At 43.3% G+C, this 27744-nt stretch overlaps 1 protein-coding gene across 1 annotated transcript in view; it reads right to left on the reverse strand.

Annotated features, from left to right (window-relative positions):
- Positions 1-6786: 6786 nt before the first annotated feature.
- Positions 6787-27744, reverse strand: part of LOC311142071 (transcription initiation factor TFIID subunit 1-like) — a 51321-nt gene continuing 30363 nt past the window's right edge. The window contains exons 14-40 of the mRNA XM_084177631.1: positions 25736-25909; positions 25420-25593; positions 25139-25243; positions 24795-24995; positions 23610-23751; positions 22810-22940; positions 22646-22726; positions 22387-22536; positions 22070-22195; positions 21439-21614; positions 21093-21322; positions 14472-14679; positions 14135-14306; positions 13608-13819; positions 12456-12564; positions 12238-12336; positions 11677-11854; positions 11503-11570; positions 11206-11328; positions 10669-10761; positions 9827-9979; positions 9610-9726; positions 9078-9191; positions 8525-8617; positions 8200-8416; positions 7838-8012; positions 6787-7705 (exon numbers count right to left, since the gene is read on the reverse strand). Coding sequence (XP_084033757.1) covers positions 7483-7705; positions 7838-8012; positions 8200-8416; positions 8525-8617; positions 9078-9191; positions 9610-9726; positions 9827-9979; positions 10669-10761; positions 11206-11328; positions 11503-11570; positions 11677-11854; positions 12238-12336; positions 12456-12564; positions 13608-13819; positions 14135-14306; positions 14472-14679; positions 21093-21322; positions 21439-21614; positions 22070-22195; positions 22387-22536; positions 22646-22726; positions 22810-22940; positions 23610-23751; positions 24795-24995; positions 25139-25243; positions 25420-25593; positions 25736-25909 — 4044 coding nt within the window. The 3' untranslated portion in view covers positions 6787-7482. The remainder of the gene's footprint in view (positions 7706-7837; positions 8013-8199; positions 8417-8524; positions 8618-9077; positions 9192-9609; positions 9727-9826; positions 9980-10668; positions 10762-11205; positions 11329-11502; positions 11571-11676; positions 11855-12237; positions 12337-12455; positions 12565-13607; positions 13820-14134; positions 14307-14471; positions 14680-21092; positions 21323-21438; positions 21615-22069; positions 22196-22386; positions 22537-22645; positions 22727-22809; positions 22941-23609; positions 23752-24794; positions 24996-25138; positions 25244-25419; positions 25594-25735; positions 25910-27744) is intronic.

The raw sequence follows: 27744 nt of genomic DNA on the forward strand, positions 1-27744 counted from the left end.
TCAGTGTTGGGGTTAATTCCACAAATTACATTCTAATAAAATTCCCTCTCCCTGTAAATTCCATTTAATTCAATTCAAATTCCAGGTCAGTCTTTGAATTTAGAGACTATTCAATTCCTCTCAATTCCAATGTTCGATCCACAACAATTCCACAAATCCAAATTCAAATGTAATTCCTTCAGGCTTTCAGGCTGATTATGTCACTGTCAGACAGCATAGCTATAATGTTCCGGACGACTGTGTGATCACGCTCTCCGTAGCCGATGTGAGTAAGACCTTTAAACAGGTCAACATTCAGAAGGCCGCAGGGCCAGACGGATTACCAGGACGTGTACTCCGAGCATGCGCTGACCAACTGACAAGTGTATTCACTGACATTTTCAACCTGTCCCTGACTGAGTCTGTAATACCAACATGTTTCAAGCAGACCACCATAGTCCCTGTGCCCAAGAACACTAAGGTAACCTGCCTAAATGATGACCGACCCGTAGCACTCACATCTGTAGCCATGAAGTGCTTTGAAAGGCTGGTCATGGCTCACATCAACACCATTATCCCAGAAACCCTAGACCCACTCCAATTTGCATACCACCCCAACAGATCCACAGATGATGCAATCTCTATTGCACTCCACACTGCCCTTTCTCACCTGGACAAAAGGAACACCTACGTGAGAATGCTATTCATTGACTACAGCTCAGCGTTCAGCACCATAGTGCCCTCAAAGCTCATCACTAAGCTAAGGACCCTGGGACTAAACACCTCCCTCTGCAACTGGATCCTGGACTTCCTGACGGGCCGCCCCCAGGTGGTAAGAGTAGGTAACAACACATCTGCCACGCTGATCCTCAACACAGGGGCCCCTCAGGGATCATGGCCAAGCATGACTCCAACACCATCATTAAGTTTGCCGACGACAAAACAGTGGTAGTCCTGATCACCGACAATGATGAGACAGCCTATAGGGAGGAGGTCAGAGAGCTGGCCGTGTGGTGCCAGGATAACAACATCTCCCTCAACGTGATCAAGACAAAGGAGATGATTGTGGACTACAGGAAAAGGAGGACCGAGCACGCCCCCATTCACATCAATGGGGCTGTAGTGGAGCGGGTCGAGAGCTTAAAGTTCCTTGGTGTCCACATCACCAACAAACTATCATGGTCCAAACACACCAAGACAGTCGTGAAGAGGGCATGACAACACCTATTCCCCCTCAGGAGACTGAAAAGATTTGGCATGGGTCCTCAGATGCTCAAAAAGTTATACAGCTGCACCATCAAGAGCATCCGGACTGGTTGCATCACCGCCTGGTATGGCAACTGCTCTGCCTCCGACCGCAAGGCACTACAGAGGGTAGTGCGTACGGCCCAGTACATCAATGGGGCCAAGCTTCCTGCCATCCAGGACCTCTATACCAGGCGGTCAGAGGAAGGCCCTAAAAATTGCCAAAGACCAGCCACCCTAGTCATAGACTGTTCCCCCTGCTACCGCACGGCAAGCGGTACCGGAGCGCCAAGTATAGGTCCAAAAGGCTTCTTAACAGCTTCTACCCCCAAGCCATAAGACTCCTGAACAGCTAATCAAATGACTATCCGGACTATTTGCATTGTTGTTGCCCCCTTCCTCTTTTTACGCTGCTGCTACTCTTTGTTTATTATCTATGCAGTCACTTTACCTCTACCCACATGTACATATTACCTCAATTACCTCGACTAACCTGTGACCCTGCACATCGACTCTGTACCGGTACCACCTGTATATTTACATTTACATTTACATTTAAGTCATTTAGCAGACGCTCTTATCCAGAGCGACTTACAGGAGCAATTAGGGTTAAGTGCCTTGCTCAAGGGCACATTTACGTCATTTAGCAGACGCTCTAGTCCAGAGCGACTCACAAATTGATGCATTCACCCTATAGCCAGTGGGATAACCACTTTACAATTTTTTTTTTGGGGGGGGGGGGGTAGAAGGATTACTTTATCCTATCCCAGGTATTCCTTAAAGAGGTGGGGTTTCAAATGTCTCCGGAAGGTGGTGAGTGACTCCGCTGTGGGGGGTGGGGGGGGGGATATAGCCTCGCTACTGTTATTTTACTGCTGCTCTTTAATTTATTTAAAAAAAATTACTTATCTATTTTTTACATAACACTTATTTTTCTTAAAACTGCATTGTTGGTTAAGGGCTTGTAAGTAAGCATTTCACTGTAAGGTATACACCAGTTGTATTCGGCGCATGTGACAAATACAATTTGATTTGATTTAAATATATAAATACAAGTTTAAATTATTTAAAACAAATCCTGCAGTGATACTAACTCGGAAATATATACAAATATTGAATTCCAATTAAATTAAATTCCAAAGACTACATTTTTTACAAACAATTCAAAGAGTTTAATTCCAATTCCAAAACTTGAAGATTGTTGAAATTTGAATTGAATTCAACTTAAATTCTCCACTTCATGAGTGAATTCAAGAATTGAATTGGAATTTCAAATTAAATTGGAATTGACCCCAACCCTATTACTTAGGCCTAGATTAAATCCGTAGTGTGGAGATACGCATTATAGCAATTGCAATTTCCGATTGAGCCGACATATGCAGCGTTTACAGTGAATGCATTCTCTGCGAACATGGGAACATTGCCTTTAAATTTAAATTGCGCTATAGTGCGGATCCACGCTACGGATTGAATCTAGGAATAATAGCCTTTATTAGTAACAAAATGATCAAACAATGAACCTAAAAATAGCAAACAATATAAGCAAATGTCATAATCAGTCAATGGGGATTACTCATAAAACCTAGCAGCCAGCCACAATACATTTTTTTGGACGTTAAATTTAAGTTGACAAAGTCCTTGAATGTTTAAATTTTTCACTCACTTTAAATTATATACGAGTTGAACTTTTTAAATTGTGATAGTGAAATTGGTGGCGCTCCACTTTCTTCCTAGTTCAGGCCAGGGTCACCCCTGTTTGTCCTCAGTAGAGTCTCCCTTTCTGGGCTCGGGGAAACTGGGAACTGGGGTTGTACTCCGGTGCTGAGTAGAGTGGAGCGGGTGAACTTGGTGCAGGATACCCAGACATGCCTTCTCTCTGGAAGATACAAACAGATCTCATGTCAAAACACAGTGCAATGATCCCATGTCAAAATGCTGCTTTTCTATATCAGCCTGGTCTAACTAATATGGACCTTTAGGCTAAGATTAAAACCAAATGTTTTAGCCACAGTTTCGCCCTGCAGTTTGCTTGTCCAGTTGATCAGTTGAATTCATCATACTGTTCAGTAGGAGTAATCAAACCCTCACCATCATGCCGTTGTGTCCTGGTGGGGGCTGTGTTGGTCTCATGTGCTGGTCATCATAACGGTCTGGAGGTGGCGCTCTCTCTTCATACGGGTTCCTTGGCGATGGAGACTTGGGATAGGGGTTACCCAGGGGCTGGGTCATACCTGTAGCATAGCTGAAACCAGAAAACTAGTCAACTTCCTGGAGCAGACAAACCATATCAAAACAATCATAATAATGTAGGGCACACAATCATAACTTGTCATGGAACAAAGAACTGTATCAGATTGAAAACACACAAATCAAAAGACAGAGGCTTACTTGTATGGCTGGCTTTCAGGGTTGGATAAAGATGATCTATCTAAAGTGGGTAGCATACTCATGGTATTTTCCCTTTCATCAATGACAGAGAAAATACCATAATGGATATGGATATGGATAAGAGTCATCATGACTCTTGCTCCTCAAATCACTGGGTGACTACTCATAATCTGTTGAGGGGGCGTTGTCTTGTTGTCATCTCTAATTTTGTTTCCATTTTTAGTCCACCACCCAGAACATGGTTATACGCACAGAACGGGTATGACATCACTGCCATTGAACAAAGTATCAGACCGAAAACAAACAACACCAAGGTTCTTACTTGTATGGCTGGCTTGGAGGGATGGCCAAAGATGATCTATCTGAAGAGGGCCGCATACTGTTTGGTGAAGGGCTTAGAGAATATAGAGAATACTTTAGTAAACAATAATATTTTTTATTGTGAAAAGAGGAACACATAATAATTCCAGATTTTTGGGGTTTATTTAGCAAAACAAGCTTCAAAAATAATAATTCCTACATTATTTTCTTAGCATGAATTTTGGATACATTCTATTTGACAGTTTTACAAGGGTTTACCTGTAGGGCTTGTAGGGTTGGTCAAAGACGATCTATCTAAAGTGGGCAGCATGCCGTTTGGTTGAGGGCTAAGAGAGTAGAGATCAACATTTCAATAAATAATAATAATAATAATATGCCATTTAGCAGACGCTTTTATCCAAAGCGACTTACAGTCAAAGCACATTATAACATTGCAGACACTATAATAAGGGCCCCCATAATGAAAGTGAAAACCAGTGGCATGTTGAATTGTGTTCAGACAGCTAACCTGTAAGGGCGGTTCTGTAAGTTGGCCATGGGTGGGCTGGAGACTGTGGGGCTTTGGCCAATTCTTCAGAAATAAGACAAGTTGACTTTATCTAAGGTGAATGATTCACAAACTGTATCACTACTGGGAGATAAGGAATCCCTAACTTAGCAGGATCTCTGGATGTGACATCACCATTGGAAATACCATTTGGTCTTAGGTTGATCTAATACCTTGAAGAGTAAAGGAACTCAAGCTACTCACCAGCATGTCTGAGGCAAACACTGTGTTGGAGAACAAGTCATCTTGGTTATTTTCATCATATGTTGTCGGTGACATTGCATTGTTTGTGTAACTGAAAAAAGTGTAAATGACATTATAAAGACATGATGAGTAGTCATTTCAATCCTGAAACAAGACTGTGGACAAATATTACTATATTTAGTTAATGCCCAACACTGTGCAAAACACATGGAAATATTGAGCCTCTGAACTCTATCTTGTACAAACCCTCTCCCCCTCTCCCCCTGTAGTCCAATCCTTTTGTTCCTTTGCTGGTTTCCTTAAGTAATATACACACTGGACTGTCACACCAACAATAACAGCCAGGGCCAGTCCTAGTAAAGATGAGGAAAACCACAACAAAGACTCCTTTTGGATCCTCCCATGCCAAGATGGATCTAACCTACACTACCAGTCAAAAGTTTTAGAACACCTACTCATTCAAGGCTTTTTCAGTAAATTTTTTTTTTTTTACAAATTTCTACATTGTAGAATAATAGTGAAGACATCAAAACTATGAAATAACACATATGGAATCATGTAGTAACCAAAAAAGTTAAACAAATCCAAATCTATTTTATATTTGAGGTTCTTCAAATAGCCACCCTTTGCCTTGATGACAGCTTTGCACACTCTTGGCATTCTCTCAACCAGCTTCATGAGGTAGTCACCTGGAATCCATTTCAATTAACAGGTGTGCCTTCTTAAAAGTTAATTTGTGGAATTTCTTTCCTTAATGCGTTTTAATATGGTCCACTCAAAGTCAAACTTCTCCCCTATGTACTACTTGTCTATATAGTTGTTACATCTGAAAAGAACAGCATAGCATTTACGTTTACATTTTAGTCATTTAGCAGACGTTCTTATCCAGAGCGACTTACAGTTAGTGAGTGCATACATTTTTCATACTGGCCCCCCGTGGGAAACGAACCCACAACCCTGGCTTTGCAAGCGCCATGCTCTACCAACTGAGCTACACAGGGCAGAGGTTACTAAAATATTTATATAAGAATTGAAAATATCTGAATTCCAAAAGAAACAAATATTGAGGATAAAGCTATAGAGTCAAGTGTGGGAAGTGCTGAAACATACCTACAGAAAGGTTTCTTGTCCTTACAGTAGCATTTGCTTTTCTCAGCATTGCATTCATATGCAGTTCCCGTGCACACTCCAAAGTCATCTACTGTTCCACAACTTTCTGGATGTAAAAATAAAACATGTAACTGAAACATGATCCAGTGATTTGGCCCAGCAACATCATGAGAAAATGAAGACACAATTTGATAAAAAGCACTATCTTCAAACAGAGGGCCTAACCTACTCCCCCCCAGAAAACTCAAAAAGCAGCAGGACAACCTACAGTATATTTACATGTTCATTTTAGAGATGTCATCTGAGTCAATGATACAGTAATACATATCCTACTCATACTAAAAGAAAGGCTTTCTTTACAGACTTCAACAGAAAATAATTGCTTCTCACGATCTGGTGTCGTTTGTCCAATAACTGTGACAGGGAGCAGAAATATTAAACACAGCACACTATAGCCCTTCATCTTACATTTTCCATTTTAGTCATTTAGCAGACGCTCTTATCCAGAGCGATTAGTGAGTGCATAAATTTTTCTTCCTGGCCCCCAGTGGAAAACGAACCCACAACCCTGGCGTTGCAAGCGCCATGCTCTACCAACTGAGCTACACGGGATCTTCACACACGTACTGTACTATTTTATACTTGACACGTTATATACGTGACTCCCTACAATAATCATGAGTTTACGGTGGAGCAGAGTTCATGTTCAGCTTGTATGATCACTGTCCTGACTAAGATATGAACGAGGGAAAGCCTGTAAGGTATGGCAGGATAAAAAAATCAGGGAAAGAGGAAGCACCTTGATGATAGAACACTCTATAGACTTCTGTAATAAAATGACATATTCTTGTTAATGTGTTACTGCAGACTGGTATTGAACAGTGCCTCTTACTTTCGATAAGCAAGACAGCATAACACAAAAGGACAACTTCAACGTGGTTATATCAGATACCGCTAACATTTATCCCCAAAAACAAACAATGGAAAGATGATGGCATCATATCTGGTTTTTATTTAGGATCTCCTTGGAAGTTTGAGAGTTTCCTAATAACAGTGCTGGAAACATCTAAAATGCCTGAAAATCCAGGATGCAATCATAAAGGTTAATGGGGAATAACAGTATTTTTCGATCACTTAACCCAGTGTCTCAAGACAAAAGGTTGAGATGAGACCTGGCACTGAAAACAAACAATTGTCAAAGCTGACTATTCAAATATCTACATTTTGGCCAAAGTTCTGCACAACCATAAAATACAACTTTATTCAAGGTACATAATTGTAAAAAAATATATACATGTGTCGGTACACTGAAAAGAGCATAACCAGTAGAAAACATTGATTTAAAGCATCAACTCCAATTTAATCCTGCCATTATAGATAAACAAGCTCACTTCAGTTTGATTGAACATTTTGTACAATATTGAGCTCACAGAGGAGTTTATCATAGAGACTTCATAGGTGTGGTAATGACTGGACAGCAAACAGTCTGAACTATCATTGGGGGATTGACTGACATGAGATAAAGTTATGACAGTACATGCATGTAATTCAGCCTGCAAGTTTAAGGTGTATTCATTCAGTGAGCCTGAGCTCACATGTATGGATGTGGATCTGTCTGTTATAATGATTGTAGAGCGCATTTGCGTCTTTAAGTGTGTGTGTGTGTGTGTGTGCGGTGGAACACTTCTCTAGTTGTCTGAGTCCATGTCACTGTCACCCCCAATGGACCTGAACTCTTCGCTGTCCTCATCCTCACTCAGCTGCACCTGGGACAGCACACTGGGACCTCTCCTCCGAGCTGCCTCTTCCTCATCTTCCTCCTCTTCCTCACTCATGCCATATCCCTCTCCATTGCCCATGCTGGAGGTCTGGGTCTGGGTCTGACCCTCCGGCTCCTCATAGCTCCCATAACTATGGGAAAGGGGGAGATAAAGAGAGGGAGGGGTAAAGTATGGGTTAATAGGGCCCAAGATCCAAACAACGATGTAAATCCACCATGTACATAATGTGTCGGCCATGGTGGTTGCTGGCTCTATGCTGTACCTGACATTACTGTCCTCCAGGTGGGTCTCATCCGGCACCTCTTCCCCGTATGACATCATGCTGTCGTCCTGCTCCAGGCCCATGCGGGCCGTCTCTTGGTGGGGTCTGGGAGGGGGCGGGGGACGCACCTCCACCTCTCTGTCTGAGTCACTGCCACTCTCCGACAGGTGGATCGCTGGGGCGGGACAGGACAGGATACACCATTAGAACCTCAGATATCACATACTGTCTGTAGTGTCCTACAGATATCCCCAAATCATAGGATGTAGGTTTTAATTAACCTTGATGAACTTAATGTTAATTGAATCTCTATTCATAATCTCACTCCATCAAATGATAACCTCCACCCCAGTGTGACTCACAGGAGAACGGGTTGTCTCCCTCCTCTTCGCTGGCGTCATCCTCTCCGTCTGACATGAGCAGGTCCTGGTACAGCACACTGGCCTGGGTTGGCCGACTGGAGCCTTCATCCTCATCATAATCATCATCCTCGTGGCCCTGCAGTCGTCTGCGGGGCGGCGGCAACAGCATCTCCTCTTCATCCTCCTCATACTCCAGGTCTCCCTCACCATCCTCAGCCTGGGGAACAGGTCATTATCATTAAAATGACTAGTTTGACTGAACTACAAACAGTCTCCAAATCCATCCACTCTAAACCCCATGATGACTCCATGGTCTGAGTCTTACAGGAGTTGGTGTCTTGGGCTTGCCGTCATACTCCTCCTCGAAGCCCTCGATGTCCACGTCCGACTCCTCCTCTCCTAGTCTTCTATGACGACCCTAGAGACACACAGAGAAGTTAAGCAACACTGACGGAGACAGGAGGGATAGTTCTGGGGAAAGACAGAGTGATGACTTGTGAAGCAATAGAGATGATGGCTGAAAATAGATAATTGTCAGGGCAAACAGAACGCTAGTATTACAAGCAGTCACAATTAGGAGCAAAAGTAACACACAAGTGAAACAGGCAGACAAATGAACCAAATGAGTTATGGGGAGGAAGCATCTTTGTCTTAGGAATAAAATGCAGAAAGGGATCTTGGAATGGCTCTACGTTAGGATGAGCATGCACCAGTCAGGATCCACATTGTGGGAATGGAGAGGGAAGAACTAGAAGGGGACGACCAGGTGAATGTGCAAGAAGGAACGGGGGGATGGGAGGCGAGAGGGTGGTTAAAGGAGAGGTGATCCCTGGATGAGACAGACGCCCGTTACACTCCTGGAGGATCTCTCTCCGTACCTTCCCTAACCCCCTCTTCTCTGGAACAGCCATTAGAGATGCCTTAACCTCAGAGAACAGTCTGGTCTCTCTGTGCAGGCTCACAGAGGCACTGCTGTCAAACACATTGGCAGGCTGCCCACCACACACACACACACACACACACACACACACACACACACACACACACACAAACAGGAAAGAGGGAGGAGAAGAGATAACCACAGGGTAGGAAGGATAGTATAGAGACTAAGATATACAGAGGCTATAGAAACAACTACTAAATTGCAGACACATACAACAGTGCTAAAGAGGAACTACAAGGCAGAGAAAGACTAGAATGTGAAGAGGCTATGTAATATGGAGGGAGAGACTACAGCAGACAGAGGTTAAAAAGTAGGTCCTTGGAGAGGAGTTACATTCCCCAACTCTGGAGCATGTGAGGGTTGAGTTTAGGTACTTTATTTGGTGACTGGGGGTGATGGGGATTTAAGGGCCCATTGGTGGCAACTGGCTTCTTTCTGGGCCACACATGGGACAGGAACATTGCTACCTGTGGTGTGTAGGTTCCAGGAGTCATGGGGTCCAGGCTATCCAGGTCTGCTGCATCCAGAGCAGCCTCTTTAGCTGTGGAGATGTCCTTCTCCAGCTGGGTCAAGTGCTCATCATACTAGGGATATATCAAGCAACAGTCAAATGATCGCGGTTGGAGGAAACATAAAGTATAAAGACTTTCATTATGTCCCTGTCCTGCTGTTTCATACACACACCTCTGCCAGGGTCTGCTTGCACACGTTGACTATCTCCAGGGCCGTCTTGGTGTAAGGACTGTCTGGACCGTTGTACTTGACACTGTTGGTGTGGACCAGGCTGACGTCAAACAGGAACACATCCCGGTTCTGGTACTTGTGTTTGGATATGTTCTGTTGGACCACATCACACAGAGAGACTTTTAAATAACATAAATGATTATATTACACTATATTACCATCTACTGCATTCTGTAATATATTCTGTATATTACATATACACTGAGTGTACAAAACATTAAGAACACCTTCCTAATATTGAGTTGCACCCCCCCTTTTGACCTCAGAACAGCTTCAGAACAGAGATACTATTCCCAAATAGGGCTTACTTCTGTATATCAACCCTACCTTGTCACAACACAACTTATTGGCTCAAACGCATTAAGGAAAGAAATTCCACAAATTAACTTTTAAGAAGGCACAACTGTTAATTGAAACGCATTCCAGGTGACTACCTCATGAAGCTGGTTGAGAGAATGCCAAGAGTGTGCAAAGCTGTCATCAAGGCAAAGGGTGGCTATTTGAAGAACCTCAAATATAAAATTGATTTGGATTTGTTTAACACTTCTTTGGTTACTACATGATTCCAAATGTGATATTTCATAGTTTTGATGTCTTCACTATTATTCTATAATGTAGAAAATTGTAAAAATAAAGAAAAGGCCTTGAATGAGTAGGTGTTCTAAAACTTTTGACTGGTAGTGTAGGTTAGATCCATCTTGGCATGGGAGGATCCAAAAGGTGTCTTTGTTGTGGTTTTCCTCAAAGCTCACACCGAAGTCTACTTCCCCTAACTAACTCACCTTGCGGACATTCTCCAGGTCCATGGGTTGGACTATCACTTTGTAGTAATCTGGAACAAACTTCTTGTTGACTGGATGGTGGAACGGCCAAGACTGAAGAGGGGATACAGGCAGAGTAAGGACAGTTAGAACATCATCACTGAGTGCTTGATTGAAGTATTGTCACAATTGTCAATATTTTAATACATTTTATTTATCTATTTTATTGTCACATACACCGGATAGGTGCAGTGAAATGTGTTTTTAAAGGGTCAGCCATAGAAGTACGGCACCCATAAAGCAAATTAAGGTTAAGTGCCTTGCTCAAGGGCACATCTACATATTTGTCACCTTGTCGGCTCGGGTATTCAAACCAGCAACCTTTGGGTTTCTGGCCCAACGCTCTAAACGTTAGGCATTTGTTTAGGGCAAAGAAAAGACTGCTCAGTAAAATGACTTAGTCACAGAGAAAATACTCATAGCAGATATTCTCTCAGTGACATCCGAAGCGTCCGAAAGAAAGTAGAAACCCTGATGATTGTGTGGAGCTCCACTCACGTCAGGCACGGCCATCATCTTCTGAGTGACGATGTTGTCCAAGATGAAGGAGAAGGCCACCTGGTCGTCATCGTCCAGCAGGGGATTGATGGCTTTCTCCAGTCTCACCAGCCGGTCTTCCTTCTGCACAAGACAAAGGAATTTATCGGTTCAATAATAAACAAGTACTGAAGGCCACTTCCATTGTCTTCCAAGAGTTGCTGAACATTTTCACCCTCCTTCTGCAAACACAGCAGCAGACATTGGGCGGTGTCCAAAATGGCACCCATCCAGGAATCCATCAGCGTTCACACGTACCTCTTTCAGTTTCTCATCACAAAGGTCCAGCATAGTCTGCGCCACCTGGGTTATTGGATGCTTGGCACCTGAATACACAACAACAATTACAGTCTCAATAAGATTTACATAATGGTCGGACAGAGTCAAATATTACAGTCATTCTCTAAGGCTTCAAGTATTTTAAAGTTGTACCATTGTATGTGGCGCTGTTCTTGACGATGAGCTCCACGTTCTCTCTGAACTCCTCCCGGGAGGGGTACACACGCTTGCGCACATTCTCCCGTAGCGTCTGTAGATCCATGGGACGAGGGATGACCTTATAGTAGTCCTTCACCACCTTGGCATTGACCGGTGTGTGGAAGGGGTATGTCTGTAACAAGAGGTAAAGACATTACAATTGTGTGTGTGAGAGTGTGTTTGTGTGTGAGAGAGAAAGAGAGGGGAGAGAGAGAGAGGGGGGAGAGAGAGAGCGAGAGAGAGAGAAAGAGAGGGGAGAGAGAGAAAGAGAGGGGAGAGAGAGAGGGAGAGAGGGAGAGAGAGAGAGAGAGAGAGAGAGAGAGAGAGAGAGAGAGAGAGAGAGAGAGAGAGAGAGAGAGAGAGAGAGAGAGAGAGAGAGAGAAAGAGGGGAGAGAGAAAGAGAGAAGAGAGGAGAGAGAGAGAGAGAGAAAGCCTATAAAATGGTCAGATGAATGTAGGCAGTCAGTCTGTCTGTCTGTAAGCAGTGAATTGTGTGAATGTATGTGCGTATCTTACATTAGGGTGATCCCGCATGTCGTTGATGACGCTCTCCAGGACTGAGGAAAGGGTGACCATGGGGTCAGTACGTCGGCGGTGGATGGATTTGTGGGGCCTCTGTAAGAGGACGACAAGTTACAACAAAACAACAATCACAGTGTTAAAGATTTTCTAGAGCCTGCTTGAACAGAATAGTCATATGCAACAACAGTCAATATAGTGACAACCAGGCTCACATTGAGGTAGTCACAGTGTACAGTGGTCCCCACACGTCTCTTCTTCTTGAGGGGAAGATGCTGTTTGGGGAACTTCAGCACCAGGGACTTCCTGCGCACCTCATCAGCACTGGAAGAGGAGACAATGTGGTCCTTTACACAGCAGCACAACGCGATATATCACAAACTTTAGCTAGGTTTCCGTCCAATTTGCGACAGATTTCCATGCGAATATTCTAAAATCTTCATAAAACAATATGCGCATTTTCCCACCAGAGATGCGTTTCCATCAAACTGACTTTTTGCAGATAAAAGGCTGTGCGTGATGACGTAGCGCACATAAAAATACCTTTTGCGGTTAAATGTACCGAATAAAAAATACAAGTTAAATGGGTTTCCGTCGCATTTTCAACTCTACTGATGGTTTTCTCTCAAAAACTGATGCGTTCTATAGCAAATGTGCCTGCTCTGGTCTTGGCACATGCGCTCTAGCCAACAGCTGGCAGATACAGTGTGGGTAGGTTAGTCTACATGATGAGATTATTATGGATAAGAACGATATTATTTGTATTTGTCAAACGACAGCCAAGCATTGATTATCATGTCACCAGAATAAGACCCTCAATATTTATTGGAAAGGAGCATCAAGCTCATCACCTTGCACTTTCATCACCCTGTGACGTTCATCATAACTTATTTCATCTGTAGCCTAATAAACTGCATGGTTTCCCGAGTCGTAGTGGGAGGACCACACAACATATCATCCACCGCCTGACTCCAAGTTTACTTCGATATGATGGTTATTATATAAATATTTCTTGCTAATTTATTTTATAGACACAAAAATATCCCACCATGTCGAACGAACAAATAGTTTGTCAGCATTTATAAAATTGTACTGGCATTTCCTGTTTCCATCAGCCCAGTTGCGTCAGGTAATTAATCTGCATAAAGTGGTTGGATTGAAACGTGGTTATTTAGACAGACGTACAGCACATAATGGACAGATCTACAGAAGCTCAATTAGCTGTGCAATATATTTTGGTGGTTTGAAGCTGGCATTACCAACTCAATATAAGAGTAAAAAGACTTCTGTCACTCTAGTAACATGGAAATATTTACGTTTAAGTCTCCTTTTCTCCTGAATGTCTAGTCTGTCTGTCTATGTGGTACCTCTCGATAAGCTGCTTGCCCAGGACGATCTTGGTTCCCTCCACCTTGATGAGTTCCTCGTTGTCGTTGTGGATGACAGTCTTCTCCAGCTCCTCCTCCTGCTCCTCTGTCATGGCAACCGGGTTGGAGGGCGGGGCGTTGGTCTGATAGTATAGCGGGCAGAACTTGTTGGTTCGCATGTGCCCGATGGCACCGCATGCTCCGCACTTCAGCTAGGGCAAGGGGGAGGAAGAAAAAGAGATGTAGTTAACAATCGGACAAACACGCTGTATAGGAATGGAAACTGCAGCTCACTGCATCACATGGCACAATAAGTGCCACATCACATGCAAACACTACATTATCATGCTTATTATAAGCAATATAATATATATTAAGAAAAGTGTGAAAACAGTGAGGAAGGTTTATCTTGAATCGAATTATCCTATTTTAGAAACAGCGCAGATCAGCAGGAAAACAGACAGCAGGTTATGGAAAAGCGGGGAGGATAGTCTTGGAGTTGAATCATTATGGGCTGGCAAGCTTACTTTTACCTTGAGGTCTGGCCTCTCCTTGACCTTCTTCGGCTTCTTCTCCGGGGGGCCCTTGAACCTGTCCTTCTCCTGGTTCCTCTTCAGCCTCCTCAGCTGTTCCTGGATCCTCCTCCGCTCCTTCCTCATCTCCTCTCTGTGTTGCTCGTCAAACACAGCAAACTTTCTTCTGTAGAGGCAGACAGAGACAGGCAGACAGAGACTTAGTGACAGGTTGGACACACACACACACGGCGCAGAAACACAGACCGCATGCGCACACACATACACACAGGGCGCACACACACACACACACACACACACACACACACACTACACAGACGGACGGACTCACATGAACTCATCATCCTTGGTGGTTCTGATCCTGGTGTAGGCGTCTATGACGGAGGGTTTGCGGACTGTCTCACAGCGGACATACTCCTTGCCGTCCTCGTCCCTGAAGGTGCGGTAGATTTTGAGCCGCCGTCCCGTAGCGGACGAGTTCAGGCTGGTGACTGAGGACGTGTCGTCATCTTTATGGGAGCCCGAGGACAAGGCACTGGCTGCAGGGACACACAGAGAGATATAAGTTACACAAACACACCAGGGTTTCCGTTAGCCAGCAGTTGCCGGCTTTTGGCACCCCCCAAAAATGAAAAGCCGATAAATAAAAAAAATCGCATTGCAAAAGAATGCTTTTTATTCATTGATGGAAAAACATTTGACCGTCATGCGTATGGGGTCTATAAGTGAATTTGCATAATTTAGTGGAATTAAATTGGCCTGTGTGTATTTTTGTTTGTCATCATGTATCTTATTTATCCAACAACTATCACAGCATACAGAGACTATTTTGAGGGGGATTTCTCCTGCAGCTCCTCACTTACTGCTGGAGTAAAACCAGATTTTATAAAACCATTCATTGTGCAACAGTTCTAAACGCAATTGCGTGTTAAAAACCGTTTTGGTGCACGATTAAAGAGAGCTACTATTTTTATTTCTCAACTGGTAATTGAAGCGCGCCTCCCATTCACCATTCAAGTGCAGGAAACAGTCTATCAGCGCGTCACCCACCACTTTACAATGTGAGCTGGAGAGAGTATGCATTTTGAAAACATACTTAATTGTTCGAAACTGGAATGCTTTATTTCATATTATGAGGTATGTCTTAAATAGCTTACTGTGAGGAACTATATAGTTTTAATATACACTGAGTGTACAAAACATTAAGGACATTTGCTCTTTCCATGACATAGACTGACCAGGAATCCAGGTGAAAGCTATGATCCCTTATTGATGTCACTTGTTAAATCCACTTCAAATCAGTGTAGATGAAGGGGAGGAGACAGGTTAAAGAAGGATTTTTAAGCCTTGATTGTGTATGTGTGCCATTCAGAGGGTGAATGGGCAAGACAAAATATTTAAGTGCCTTTGAATGGGGTATGGTACAGTGGCGGTCGGTGCCGTTTAAGATGAGGGAGGATGATATTTCTTTTTTTATGAGCATGGTCTTATTTCTATTATAGCATATTGGATGAATGTCATTTATATTCCATTCACCCAGCTCGATGTAAAATCGATAGGTTTAGGCTACTACATGATACTCAAATCTTCCCTATACCCATCATGAGGTTGCTACAACCTAGCCTATGAATGGAAGTTTACAACGTAGCTGCAAAGGTCGAAAAAATTTGAGTAATCAAGGTGATAGATATTGACACAATCAATACCGCCTTACACAACCTTGCCTGCATCTAGCTGATCTAGGGTGTAATCATTACACCAAAAGTGTATTGGAGAGTTTCTATTGGACAAATTCAGGTATGATTATCCCCGTTTTGTTTCGTTTGCTTCCTTAAGAAATGTTTTTCAACAGAATCGGCAGTTCACTTTATTAGCAGCCACATACAAACAGCATGATCCCTTTGATCATTGGATAATTCCTTCTCACATCTACACACTCTCCTCCTCTCACCTTTTCCCTTCGCTTGTGGACTCCAGCGTACAACACATCAGCTGTCTGTGACCAGGCAAAAAAACCTTTCCAGGCCAAACCTTCATATCATAACCGCTCACAGCTACACACAGCCTACATCGTTGTCACCATATTAGCTAACGTCAAGTCAACATAGCTATTAGGACTAACGCGTTAGTAAACCCGCTACAATCATGCAGTACAGTGTAAAGTCAGCAAACAGTTTAGCAGTTATACCAGCGGGCCCCGGTGGGAATAAATTAATAAAACCAAAAGCTTACCTTGACTTGGAAGACTTCCAGTGTTGGATAGCCATAGCCAGCTAGGTAACATAGCATCCCTCTCTGTTTGAGCCGGGTGTTTGAGTAGGCTAAACTATTTAGCAGCATTCGCTAGCTAAGTGAAAAAAATAGAAATATAGCTAGCTCTCGCTCTCCCTCTCTCTTGCTTCTCCTTCATTTTTCAATAAATTAATTTGTTAAAAACTGTTAAACTATTGTCTTTCTCTCTCTTTAAGTCAACTACTCACCACATGTAATGCACTGCAGTGCTATCTAGCTATAGCTTATACTTTCAGTACTAGATCCATTCTCTGATCCTTTGACTGGATGGACAACAAGTCAGTTCATGCTGCAAGAGCTCTGATAACTTCCGGAGGACGTCCTCCGACCTGTCATAATTACTGTGTAAGTCTATGGAAGGGGGTGAGAACCACGAGCCTCCTAGGTTTTGTATTTACATTTACATTTAAAGGTGAGGAGGAGGATTATTTAAGATACTGTTTGAAGGTAGGGTTTCAGATGTTTTTGGAAGATGGGCAGGGACTCTGCTGTTCTAGCTTCAGGGGGAAGCTGGTTCCACCATTGGGGTGCCAGGACAGAGAAGAGCTTGGAATGGGCTGAGCGGGAGCTGCCCTCCCGTAGGGGTGGGAGGGCCAAGAGACCTGAGGTGGCAGAACGGAGCGCTTAGGTTGGGGTGTTGGGTTTGAGCATCGCCTGAATGTAGGAAGGGGCAGTTCCTCTTACTGTTCCACAGGTAAGCACCATGGTCTTGTAGTGGATGCGAGCTTCGACTGGAAGCCAGTGGAGTGTGTGGAGGAGCGGGGTGACATAGAACTTGGAAAGGTTGAAAACCTTGAGTCCAGATGGGAGAGGACAAGTGCCTGGATTAGGACCTGCGGCGCTTCCTGTGTGCGGTAGGGTCGTACTCTACAGATGTTGTAGAGCATGAACCTGCAGGAGCTGGTCACTGCTTTGATGTTTGCAGAGAACGACAGGGAGTTGTCCAGGGTCACGCAAAGGTTCTTTGCCCTCTTCGAGGGCGACACTGTCAACCGTGATGAAGAGGTCTTTGAGCGGGCAGGCCTTCCCCGGGAAGAAGAGCAGTTCCGTCATGTCGAGGTTGAGATTGAGGTGGTGGGCAGACATCCAAGTTGAGATATCTGCCAGGCACGCAGAGATGCGTGTCGCCACCTGGGTGTCAGAAGGGGGTGAAGGAGAAAAGTAGTTGAGTGTCATCTGCATAGCAATGATAGGAGAGACCATGTGAGGATATGATGGAGCCGAGTGAATTGGTGTATAGAGAGAAGAGGAGAGGGCCCAGAGGACGGAAACTAGCTGTCCTCCGGCTACACCATGGTGCTACCCTACAGACTTCTGTTGAGGCTACTGTAGACCTTCAATGCAAAACAATGTGTTTTAAATCAGTTACAGTTGAAGTCGGAAGTTTATATACACTTAGGTTGGAGTCATTAAAACTTGTTTTTCAACCACTCCACACATTTCTTGTTAACAAACTATAGTTTTGGCAAGTCGGTTAGTACATCTACTTTGTGCATGACACAAGTAATTTTTCCAACAATTGTTTACAGACAGATTATTTCACTTATAATTCACTGTATCACAATTCCAGTGGGTCAGAAGTTTACATACACTAAGTTGACTGTGCCTTTAAACAGTTTGGAAAATTCCAGAAAATGATGTCATGGCTGTAGAAGCTTCTGATAGGCTAATTGACATAATTTGAGTCAATTTGAGGTGTACCTGTGGATGTATTTCACGGCCTACCTTCAAACGCAATACCTCTTTGCTTGACATCATGGGAGAATCAAAAGAAATCAGCCAAGACCTCAGAAAAAATATTGTAGACCTCCACAAGTCTGGTTCATCCTTGGGAGCAATTTCCAAACGCCTGAAGGTACCACGTTCATCTGTACAAACAATAGTACGCAAGTACAAACACCATGGGACCAAGCAGCCGTCATACCGCTCAGGAAGGAGACGCGTTCTGTCTCCTAGAGATGAACCTACTTTGGTGGGAAAAGTGCAAATAAATCCCAGAACAACAGCAAAGGACCTTGTGAAGATGCTGGAGGAAACAGGTACAAAAGTATCTATATCCACAGTAAAACGAGTCCTATATCGACCTGTATAACCTGAAAGGCTGCTCAGCAAGGAAGAAGCCACTGCTCCAAAACCGCCATAAAAAAGCCAGACTACGGTTTGCAACTGCACATGGGGACAAAGATCGTACTTTTTGGAGAAATGTCCTCTGGTCTAATGAAACAAAAATATAACTGTTTGGCCATAATGACCATCGTTATGTTTGGAGGAAAAAGGGGGGTCTTGCAAGCCAAAGAACACCATCGCAACCATGAAGCACAGGGGTGGCAGCATCATGCTGTGGGGGTGCTTTGCTGCAGTTGGGACTGGTGCACTTCACAAAATAGATGGCATCATGAGGAAGGAAAATTATGTGGATATATTGAAGCAACATCTCAAGACATCAGTCAGGAAGTTAAAGCTTGGTCGCAAATGGGTCTTCCAAATGGACAGCTCTGTCAGGAGGAATGAACCAAAATTCACCCAACTTATTGTGGGAAGCTTGTGGAAGGCTACCCGAAACATTTGACCCAAGTTAAACAATTTAAAGGCAATGCTACCAAATACTAATTGAGTGTATGTAAACTTCTGACCCACTGGGAATGTGATGAAAGAAATAAAAGCTGAAATAAATCATTCTCTCTACTATTATTCTGACATTTCACATTCTTAAAATAAAGTGCTGATCCTAATTGACCTAAGACAGGGAATTTTTACTAGGATTAAATGTCAGCAATTGTGAAAAACTGAGTTTAAATGTATTTGGCTAAGGTGTATGTAAACTTCCGACTTCAACTGTATTTGGTGACGTGAATATATTTAATATAGTTTTATCTAAAAATGATATTTTTATGAAATTCACTCTTCCCCTTCCTCCTCTGAGGAGCCTCCACAGGTATGGTAGTAGATGCCAGGCGCACCGGTTTGAGTGTGTCAAGAACTGCAACGCTGCTGGGTTTTTCATGCTCAACAAATTGTGTGTATCAAGAATGGTCCACCCCCCAAAGGACATCCAGCCAACTTGACAACCGTGGGAAGCATTGGCGTCAAAATGGGCCAATAACAATGTGGAACGCTATCGACACCTTGTAGAGTCCATGCCCTGACGAATTGAGGCTGTTCTGAGGGCAAAAAGGGGTGCAACTCAATATTAGGAAGGTGTTCTTAATGTTTTGTACACACTGTGTATTATCATTTGCAATGGATGTAAAAAAAAAAAAAAAACACTTTCCTACATTTCTGCACAGCAGGCCAGGTACTTCTGTGTGCGCTCAGGCGCGCTCTCCCTCAACATTATCAGGACAGAGAAACCTGACACATGTTCATTGCTCACATGGAGGACTCCATGAAATTAACCAAAACTTGTTACTCACGTGTAGCAGGTGTGAACTCTGCAAACAACATGTCCACTCCAAGAATGAAAACGGTAAATGGCTGTAATTAATACATGCATTAAGAGAAATGTATGTAACCAAATGATGGGGATTATTGGTAATTTTACTGCTGGTGACATATGTAATGGGGAATTGATTAAAAAAATAAAATAATCAAAGGGCAAACAATTCACACAATGAAACAATGAATGCGCAAGAATTGGCAGGAGACAGCTGAGCCATTCTGGAGAGACTCGCCTCTACCTTCGCCTCACACACCCCTCCCTTCTTCTTGTCTAAACATTTGAAATTATACTCAAAACACATTATCTTCACACATATTTTAGATGTTTTAAACTGACAGCCGCAACTCAATAATCAGTTAGGCCTATTGCCACCGGCGCTGCCCAAATAGGCACAGGCCTACAAGCTTGTGATTTGAAACAATCCACAGCAAAAAAAACTTAAGAAGCTAATGATCCTCGATTCCTCTGTGGCTAAGTCATGCTTTCTTGTGAAGTATTTTGAATGATTTTATTTATTTCCGTATAGACAGGAGTAACTATATAATTTTGGGAAATGTATTTCCATTTACTTCCCTATTGGACCCACCTCTATGTCATTTCTCTCCTGTTCTATTGGTTTTCATATCAACTTTCTTTCATTGTCCAGAAGCCAAAGGCACAATCCTAGTCATATTAGCAACCCCTCTTTTTAAGTTTCTAACAGAGATTTTCATCTCTGTCACATATGGAACCGCTATCAGGTGCGCTGTGAAGAATGGTGTTTTCCCAGGTGCGCTGTTAAGAATGGTGTTTTCCCAGGTGCGCTGTTAAGAATGGTGTTTTCCCAGGTGCGCTGTTAAGAATGGTGTTTTCCCAGGTGCGCTGTTAAGAATGGTGTTTTCCCAGGTGCGCTGTTAAGAATGGTGTTTTCCCAGGTGCGCTGTTTAGAATAGTGTTTTCCCGCGAATGTCTGAAAATGACAGTTTATTGGCTGCTTCATTACATGAGTTGCAATGTTCTGTTAAGATTCATTACCATAATCTAAATGTGATTTCAGTCACTCTGAGCACTGTGGGTGGACGCCCTAATGAGTTATGCACCCATTGCATATGGGTCCAGTAAAATTCTCAAATTGCCGGTAAATTTAAATCTTCCTGGTCACATTGTCCGGCGCCACATTTTCCTAGCATAAACCCTGACATACACACTCCTGAAACACATATGCACAAACACACCACTTACAGAAGCCCTTGCGTGCTTTGCGTCCCTTGTGGTCGCGGTCGCTCTCCTCTCCCATCAGCATTCTCTGCAGCTCCTTCCTCTCCTGCTCCTCCCTCTCTCTGGACAGCTGGGAGCTGGTTTTCTTGTTCTGCAGCATGTTTTCAATGTTCTTCCCCATCTCCTCAAAGTCACTGTCTTCTGCTGAGCTGCTGTCTGTATCTGTGGACAGGACCTCGGTAGAATCCAATACTCTGGGGGGGGGGGGGGGAAGGCCGAGAAGGTAGAACATCAGATACTGTACAACTACAGCATCCCTATAGGACATGGGTGGTGAATTATGGTTATTTGGAAAAGGGGAGGGCCTCACTTGTTCTGCAGGTCAAATATCCTCTGGCACTCCTCCTTGTAGCGTTCCTGGTGTTCGGCTACAGAGAAGCGGGACCCGCGGGCAAACTTGCTCATGGGCCCCTCGCCAGAGCGCGCCTGCTCTGTGGACATGGTCCTCACCACATCAATCACCTCCCAACGAGACAGCTTCTTTATCTGAAACACACACAGAAACACAGGTTTAAGAGATTGATCTAGCCTTCATACTTAGGTTGGTGGATGAAATTAGGGAATTAATACATTCATATAATATGGCGTCAGGTAGCCTCGAAGTTAGGTTGCTGGTTTGAAATCTGTTGCTGTGCCCTTGAGCAAGGCACTTAACTCTAATTGCTCCAGGGGCACTGTACAATGGTGACCCTGGCCGTGACCACAACCCCTGCGAGTGTCTCAGGGGGAGTTGGGATATGCAAAAAAACGGATTTCCATTACACACTTGTGTGTAACAGGACAAATATCATATCAAATCTTATTTGTCACATGCACCGAATACAACAGGTGTAGACCTTACCGTGAAATGCTTACTTACAAGCCCTTAACCAACAAAATATGAGCAACTCCCAAATTATTATTATTATTATGTTATTACTGTGTTATTACTACATGATTACCTCTTCCTCTGGAACACCAAACTTGCGCAGCAGCTGCTTGGCGTTTTTTAGTGATAGTCTTCTCAGATCAGCGTCTGTCCCTGTCACAGTCTTCTTAGCGGGTTGTGGCTCCCGGTCGTCCTGGGCCTAAACATGACAAATAACAAAATAACCTTTAGCTTTAGTAATAATCACCAAACAACCATTGAATGGTTCGTTGAATGGTTAGAACAGAAAATATTTTTGTCAGAAAGGCTGTGAACGCATTAATGGAATTAGGGGCCCCTGATCTGGCAGAAGTGTTTCAGAGCAATGGGAGTAAGAGCGAGGGGAAGTACCTTTTGTTGAGTGGGCTTGTTGGGCACTTTGACGTAAGAGAATCCCTCACCACAGCCTGTGGGGTCGGCCACCCCCATGACCTCCAGCAGACACTTCCCCTTCATGGCAGCGATGAAGGCTCGCGTCGTGTTCCAAGGGGCTGTGCGGACCTAAGGTGGACCACAAAGAATACTGGTGAAATCATGGATCATCATTTTTTCCAACATCAATGGAGCATCAAAATCCATGTTTCATGAAAAGGAAGCAGTAGAGCTGAACCTCATCATCAATCTTCATCTGGAAGTCTTCCTCATTTTCTTCCTCTGGGGCGAAGAAGGACTTTTCACCATATCCAGCATCCTGGAGGAGAGCGAGAAGTTATGGTATAGTAAAGAGAATTGGTATCACAGCTGGTACCTATACAAAGAGCCTGTCAGTCTTACCTTCAGTCTCTGCTCTGCCACCAGCATGCTGTAGTAGGCACAGCACTGCTCTGGAGACACCATGGCCCTGATCTCCTCCTCAGTAGGCAGCCTGAAGTCAGGCTTCAGCACCCACCAGTTAGAGTCCATCCCTGGGGACAGGGACAGGGCAAATGAGCTTCAATCATATTACAAGTATTACCCACGTTCTCTTTAGTCCACCTTTACTGCCCAACTTACAGCTTTGTAAAATTCATGGATGCATTTTGCATGGCCAATTCCCCCTCTCCAAAGACCTTATAACCTTTGGATACTTTTGACTAGAAAGCTTCCCTGCTGCATCAAATGTACCGTCATTTCATTCAACTGAAGCATCTTTTAGGCTTAAAAGCGGAGGTGTTGCAGGAGCAGAACAGCAGATATTAGCAAAGGACCCTGCAAACCTATGGGTCCTTATTGATGCTTTCCTCAGACCACACCTTACCTCCACAGTAAACTCCATAGCCATAATATGCTGACCTCTCTCTTTCCTGGCGCCTGTCTGTCAAAGTAAGGCACACCATCTCTGAGCTCACACAGCTAAACACTCTCTCTTACACCTCAACACTTCCCTGAGATCACACGGGAGTAGAAACGTTAACATGAAATCAGGATTGATGGACAGTTGTGAGTAACAACGTTCACGAGGCATATTGACATTTCTGCATTACTTATTCATCTTTGTGAGGGCAAACAATGAAGGACAGTGTGTCATTCTGTACTATTGACAAACATGAGGCTATACGGTTGTATTGGCTCATGGCAGGGTTTGCTGTTTCTACCTGTACGCTTAAAGTCAGCACAGAGTTTGAGGCGTTTGCGGATGCTGCTTTCTGAATGTGAGGGGAAAGCTTTCTTTATGTCCTCCATGCGGATTCTCCTAGGACGATCTTTACTCTTCCAGAACAACCGATAGATAAACACCTGCACAGAAGAGCGGAGGAGACATGAGTGTAGGCAAGCATGCATTCTGTAAGTGTGGTTTCTCTAGTATGTGGGACGTTCCATGAAATGAGTCCCTTTTGCGTCCCTTTGATATTTGAAGTTGAAATTGTGCACCAATATTGGATTTTAAAAGCCTGTTATATTAAATGAAGTGCCCTTTAATATAAACAGCATGGAAAATTCAAAATACAGCATGGAAAATCCAAAATTCAGCATTTTGAAGTCCCTCTGTGCACCCTCTGTGCTAAAGTGCCAAAATTCAGCTTTTTGACGTCCCTCTGAGCACCCTCTGTGACTAGGAACATTTTAACCCACTTAACCCCAACATTTCACCATCATTGTAAAGTCCTAGTTATGTTTTTGCTTTCACAAAGTCATTTCAGATTATTATTTATTTAATGTTATTAGCGATACATTTTAAGGTTAAAAGAAAATCTGGCCCTCATTTTCAGGTCAACACTGTTATGTGAACTGAACTCTAATTTAATATGGTGAAACTATTCATTTTTAAATATTTTGTTCAAAATAAACATTGAACATTTAATAGTCAAATCATAGTTTAAAGCAGGTAAGCTGTTTCTACTCCATTTTCTGGTGTTTTGTGGTAGAAAACTGAGTGGGTCGAGCATAACACGTCAACCCTGTTACCATTAGATAGAAATGTTGCATTATTTTGTCCCTCCCTGTTGCAAACAACAAGATTCCATTCCCCCTGTCACAACATTTATGGCTGATTTAAGATGAAATCGTCAACCCTGTTACGGTCAACCCCGTTACTTTATTTGGCACTTAATAGGCACTTACTATAGTATTGTTTTTATTTAACCTCTTGAGATGGGAAAACATGTTTTTTATTAAGTTGAACATGTGCTCGTCATGACATAATGTTAACATTTGGTAAAATAAACCTATTGTTTGTTTGTTTACCTAAAGGGACTTATTTTGTGGAACAACTCATTTGACAATGTGTGTGTGGACTTGCAGATGTCATAATGCGTGTGTGTGTGTATCGTAAGGTATACCTGCAGGAAGTCTCTGATATGGGTGTTGGCTCGTTTGGAGTTGGGTCCAGGGACCTCATAGAGGGGACACTGCTGGCCGACCACAAAGATGTCCACCAGCTCTCTAATGAAGTAGCCCTGCCGTGTACGCAGCACCAGGAAATCTGTCTCTGGCATCTTGTGGAGGTAGATGGGGGCACGGAAAAGGTTGTTCTCAAAAGCCTAAAAGAAAGACAGACACAGATTTGCAATTAGGTCTCTAAATGTTCTCTTTCTATGCATCAGGCTATTCACATTCACAGTAAATTATTTTTCAAACCTCAATGAATTGTCATGCGACTGACTGTAATGACTGTGGTACTGACCGGCAGCAGCTGTCCGGGGTGCAGGGAGCCCAGGAAAGGTGAGGTGTGGCAGTACACCGTCTCTCCGTACTTACAGTCTGGAGCTCCAGGGTCCTTCCCTGGTTTCTGAGGGAAAACAGCCATGTTTCAAGTTTATTAGATTTAAAAATGCATGTTCACAAAACACAACTCATATCAATAGAGGAAGGAAAAGAACCACTGAGGTGGTTCAGCTTTTAGTAAATGCTAAACAAAGTTGATACAAGGGAACTGGTCATTGAAAGAATACTGCAGTAACTCACTCTCTTGTAGTAGTTCTTGATCTTGGTTGCCATGCCGACTTGCATGATGAGCGGAGGGTATTCCTCGCTGTACTCTGCCAGAATCAGGTCTCCGTCTTTCCCCGTCAGATCCTGAGCTGTCCGCATGAAGAACATGTCACCTCCACCGGAAGCCTGGCGCTCCTGCTCTCGCATCTACGGGCACAGAAAGGGATATTTAACACAAATCACACAAACAAGGTTATCAACACAGACAGAAAGACAGACGCATTCTTGACGACCTGTGTCAAGACGGAGAGAAAGATGGAGGTGAATGAGGTGAGTGCTGCGGTCTCACCTTGGCCTTCTTCTTGATCTGTTTGAGTAGGGGCTGTGCTGCATGGGGTCCTGGCTGGGACAATGTCCCGAATGAGTACTTCTTCAGAGAGGGCCGGTGGAACCCACGCAGCTTCATGGGTCCCATGTGAGTAGGGAAGAACGGCTGCCTCAGCTCCACTGCAGGGATGGAGTGCTGGAGAGAAGGATAGACAAGGAAATGTTACATACACTACCAGTCAAAAGTTTGGACACTCATTCAAGGGTTTTTCTTTATTAGTACTATTTTTTACTTTGTAGAATTTAGTGAAGATATCAAAACTATGAAATAACACATATGGAATCATGTAGTAACCAAAAAAGTGTTAATCAAATCAAAATATATTTAATAGTTTAAATAGCCACCCTTTGCCTTGATGACAGCTTTGTACACTCTTGGCATTCTCTCAAACAGCTTCCTTAGGTAGTCACCTGGAATGCATTTCAATTAACAGGTGTGCCTTCTTAAAAGTTAATTTGTGGAATTTCTTTCCTTCTTAATGCGTTTGAGCCAATCAGTTGTGTTGTGACAAGGTAGGGGGGGATACAGAAGATAGCTTTATTTGGTAAAAGACCAAGTCCATATTATGGCAAGAACAGCTCAAATAAGCAAAGAGAAACGACAGTCCATCATTACTTTAAGACATGAAGGTCAGTCAATTCGGAACATTTCAAGAACTTTGAAAGTTTCTTCAAGTGCAGTTGCAAAAACCATCAAGCACTATGATGAAACTGGCTCTCATGAGGACCGCCACAGGAATGGAAGACCCAGAGTTACCTCTGCTGCAGAGGATAAGTTCATTAGAGTTACCAGCCTCAGAAATTGCAGACCAAATAAATGCTTCACTGAGTTCAAGTCACAGACACATCTCAACATCAACTGTTCAGAGGGGACTGTGTGAATCAGGCCTTCATGGTCGAATTGCTGCAAAGAAACCACTATTAAAGGACACCAATAAGAAGAAGACACCTGCTTGGGCCAAGAAACACGAGCATTGGACATTAGACCAGTGGAAATTTGTATGGAAGTATAAAAAAATGTTGGGGCCTTACTGCTATTAGCCCATTCAAACACATTGAATAACAGATTCACTACATGCAACAACAGATACAGTGAGGGAAAAAAGTATTTGATCCCCTGCTGATTTTGTACGTTTGCCCACTGACAAAGACATGATCAGTCTATAATTTAAGCTATATGGACTTATTTTAAGAAGGTCATACCAAGGATCATTTTGCTATTTGATTTTGAAATGTAACACCCCTTGAAGTATATTAAAAAAATAGAACAAATTATTCGGCCTTACTGCTATTAGCCCATACAACCGCACAGAATAACAGATTCACTACATGGAACAACACTAAAATGGAACAACATCTAAAAAGTTTGTTCTGAAGTGTCTGTTCTATATCTGAGAGATACTGTATATCTCTCTCTTTTGTACATGTACTTAACCCCTTAGTTTTGGCACTAAACAGTCTCCATATATACTTCCATACATTTTTTCAACTGGTACTGGGGGACCTTCAGATGAGTCTTGTGTAGGCCAAACCGTTCGTGACGTCTCATGGTCTGATAAACACCGCTCTAGCGCTGTTACCTTTCACCGCAGATGCGGAAGTGCGACATAAGCGCAATAGGATTGAGACGCATCCAATGCAAATATTTTTATTATTATGCTAATTAGATTTCCGCAGGGGCGTGGACATCAACCTTAGGGGGTTAAAGCTACAATATGTACCTTTTTGGGCGACTCGACCAAATTCACATAGAAATGTGAGTTATAGATTTCTCATTCTCATTTAAAGCTAGGGCGGCAGGTAGCTTAGTGGGTAAGAGCGTTGTGCCAGTAACCGAAAGGTCGCTGGTTCTAATCCCCGAGCCGACTAGGTGAAAAATCTGTCGATGTGCCCTTAAGCAAGGCACTTAACCCTAATTGCTGATGTAAGTCGCTCTGGATAAGAGCGTCTGCTAAATGACTAAAATGTAAA

Source organism: Coregonus lavaretus (assembly GCF_964263955.1).
Source record: "Coregonus lavaretus genome assembly, chromosome: 15".
Taxonomy (NCBI): Eukaryota; Metazoa; Chordata; class Actinopteri; order Salmoniformes; family Salmonidae; genus Coregonus; species Coregonus lavaretus.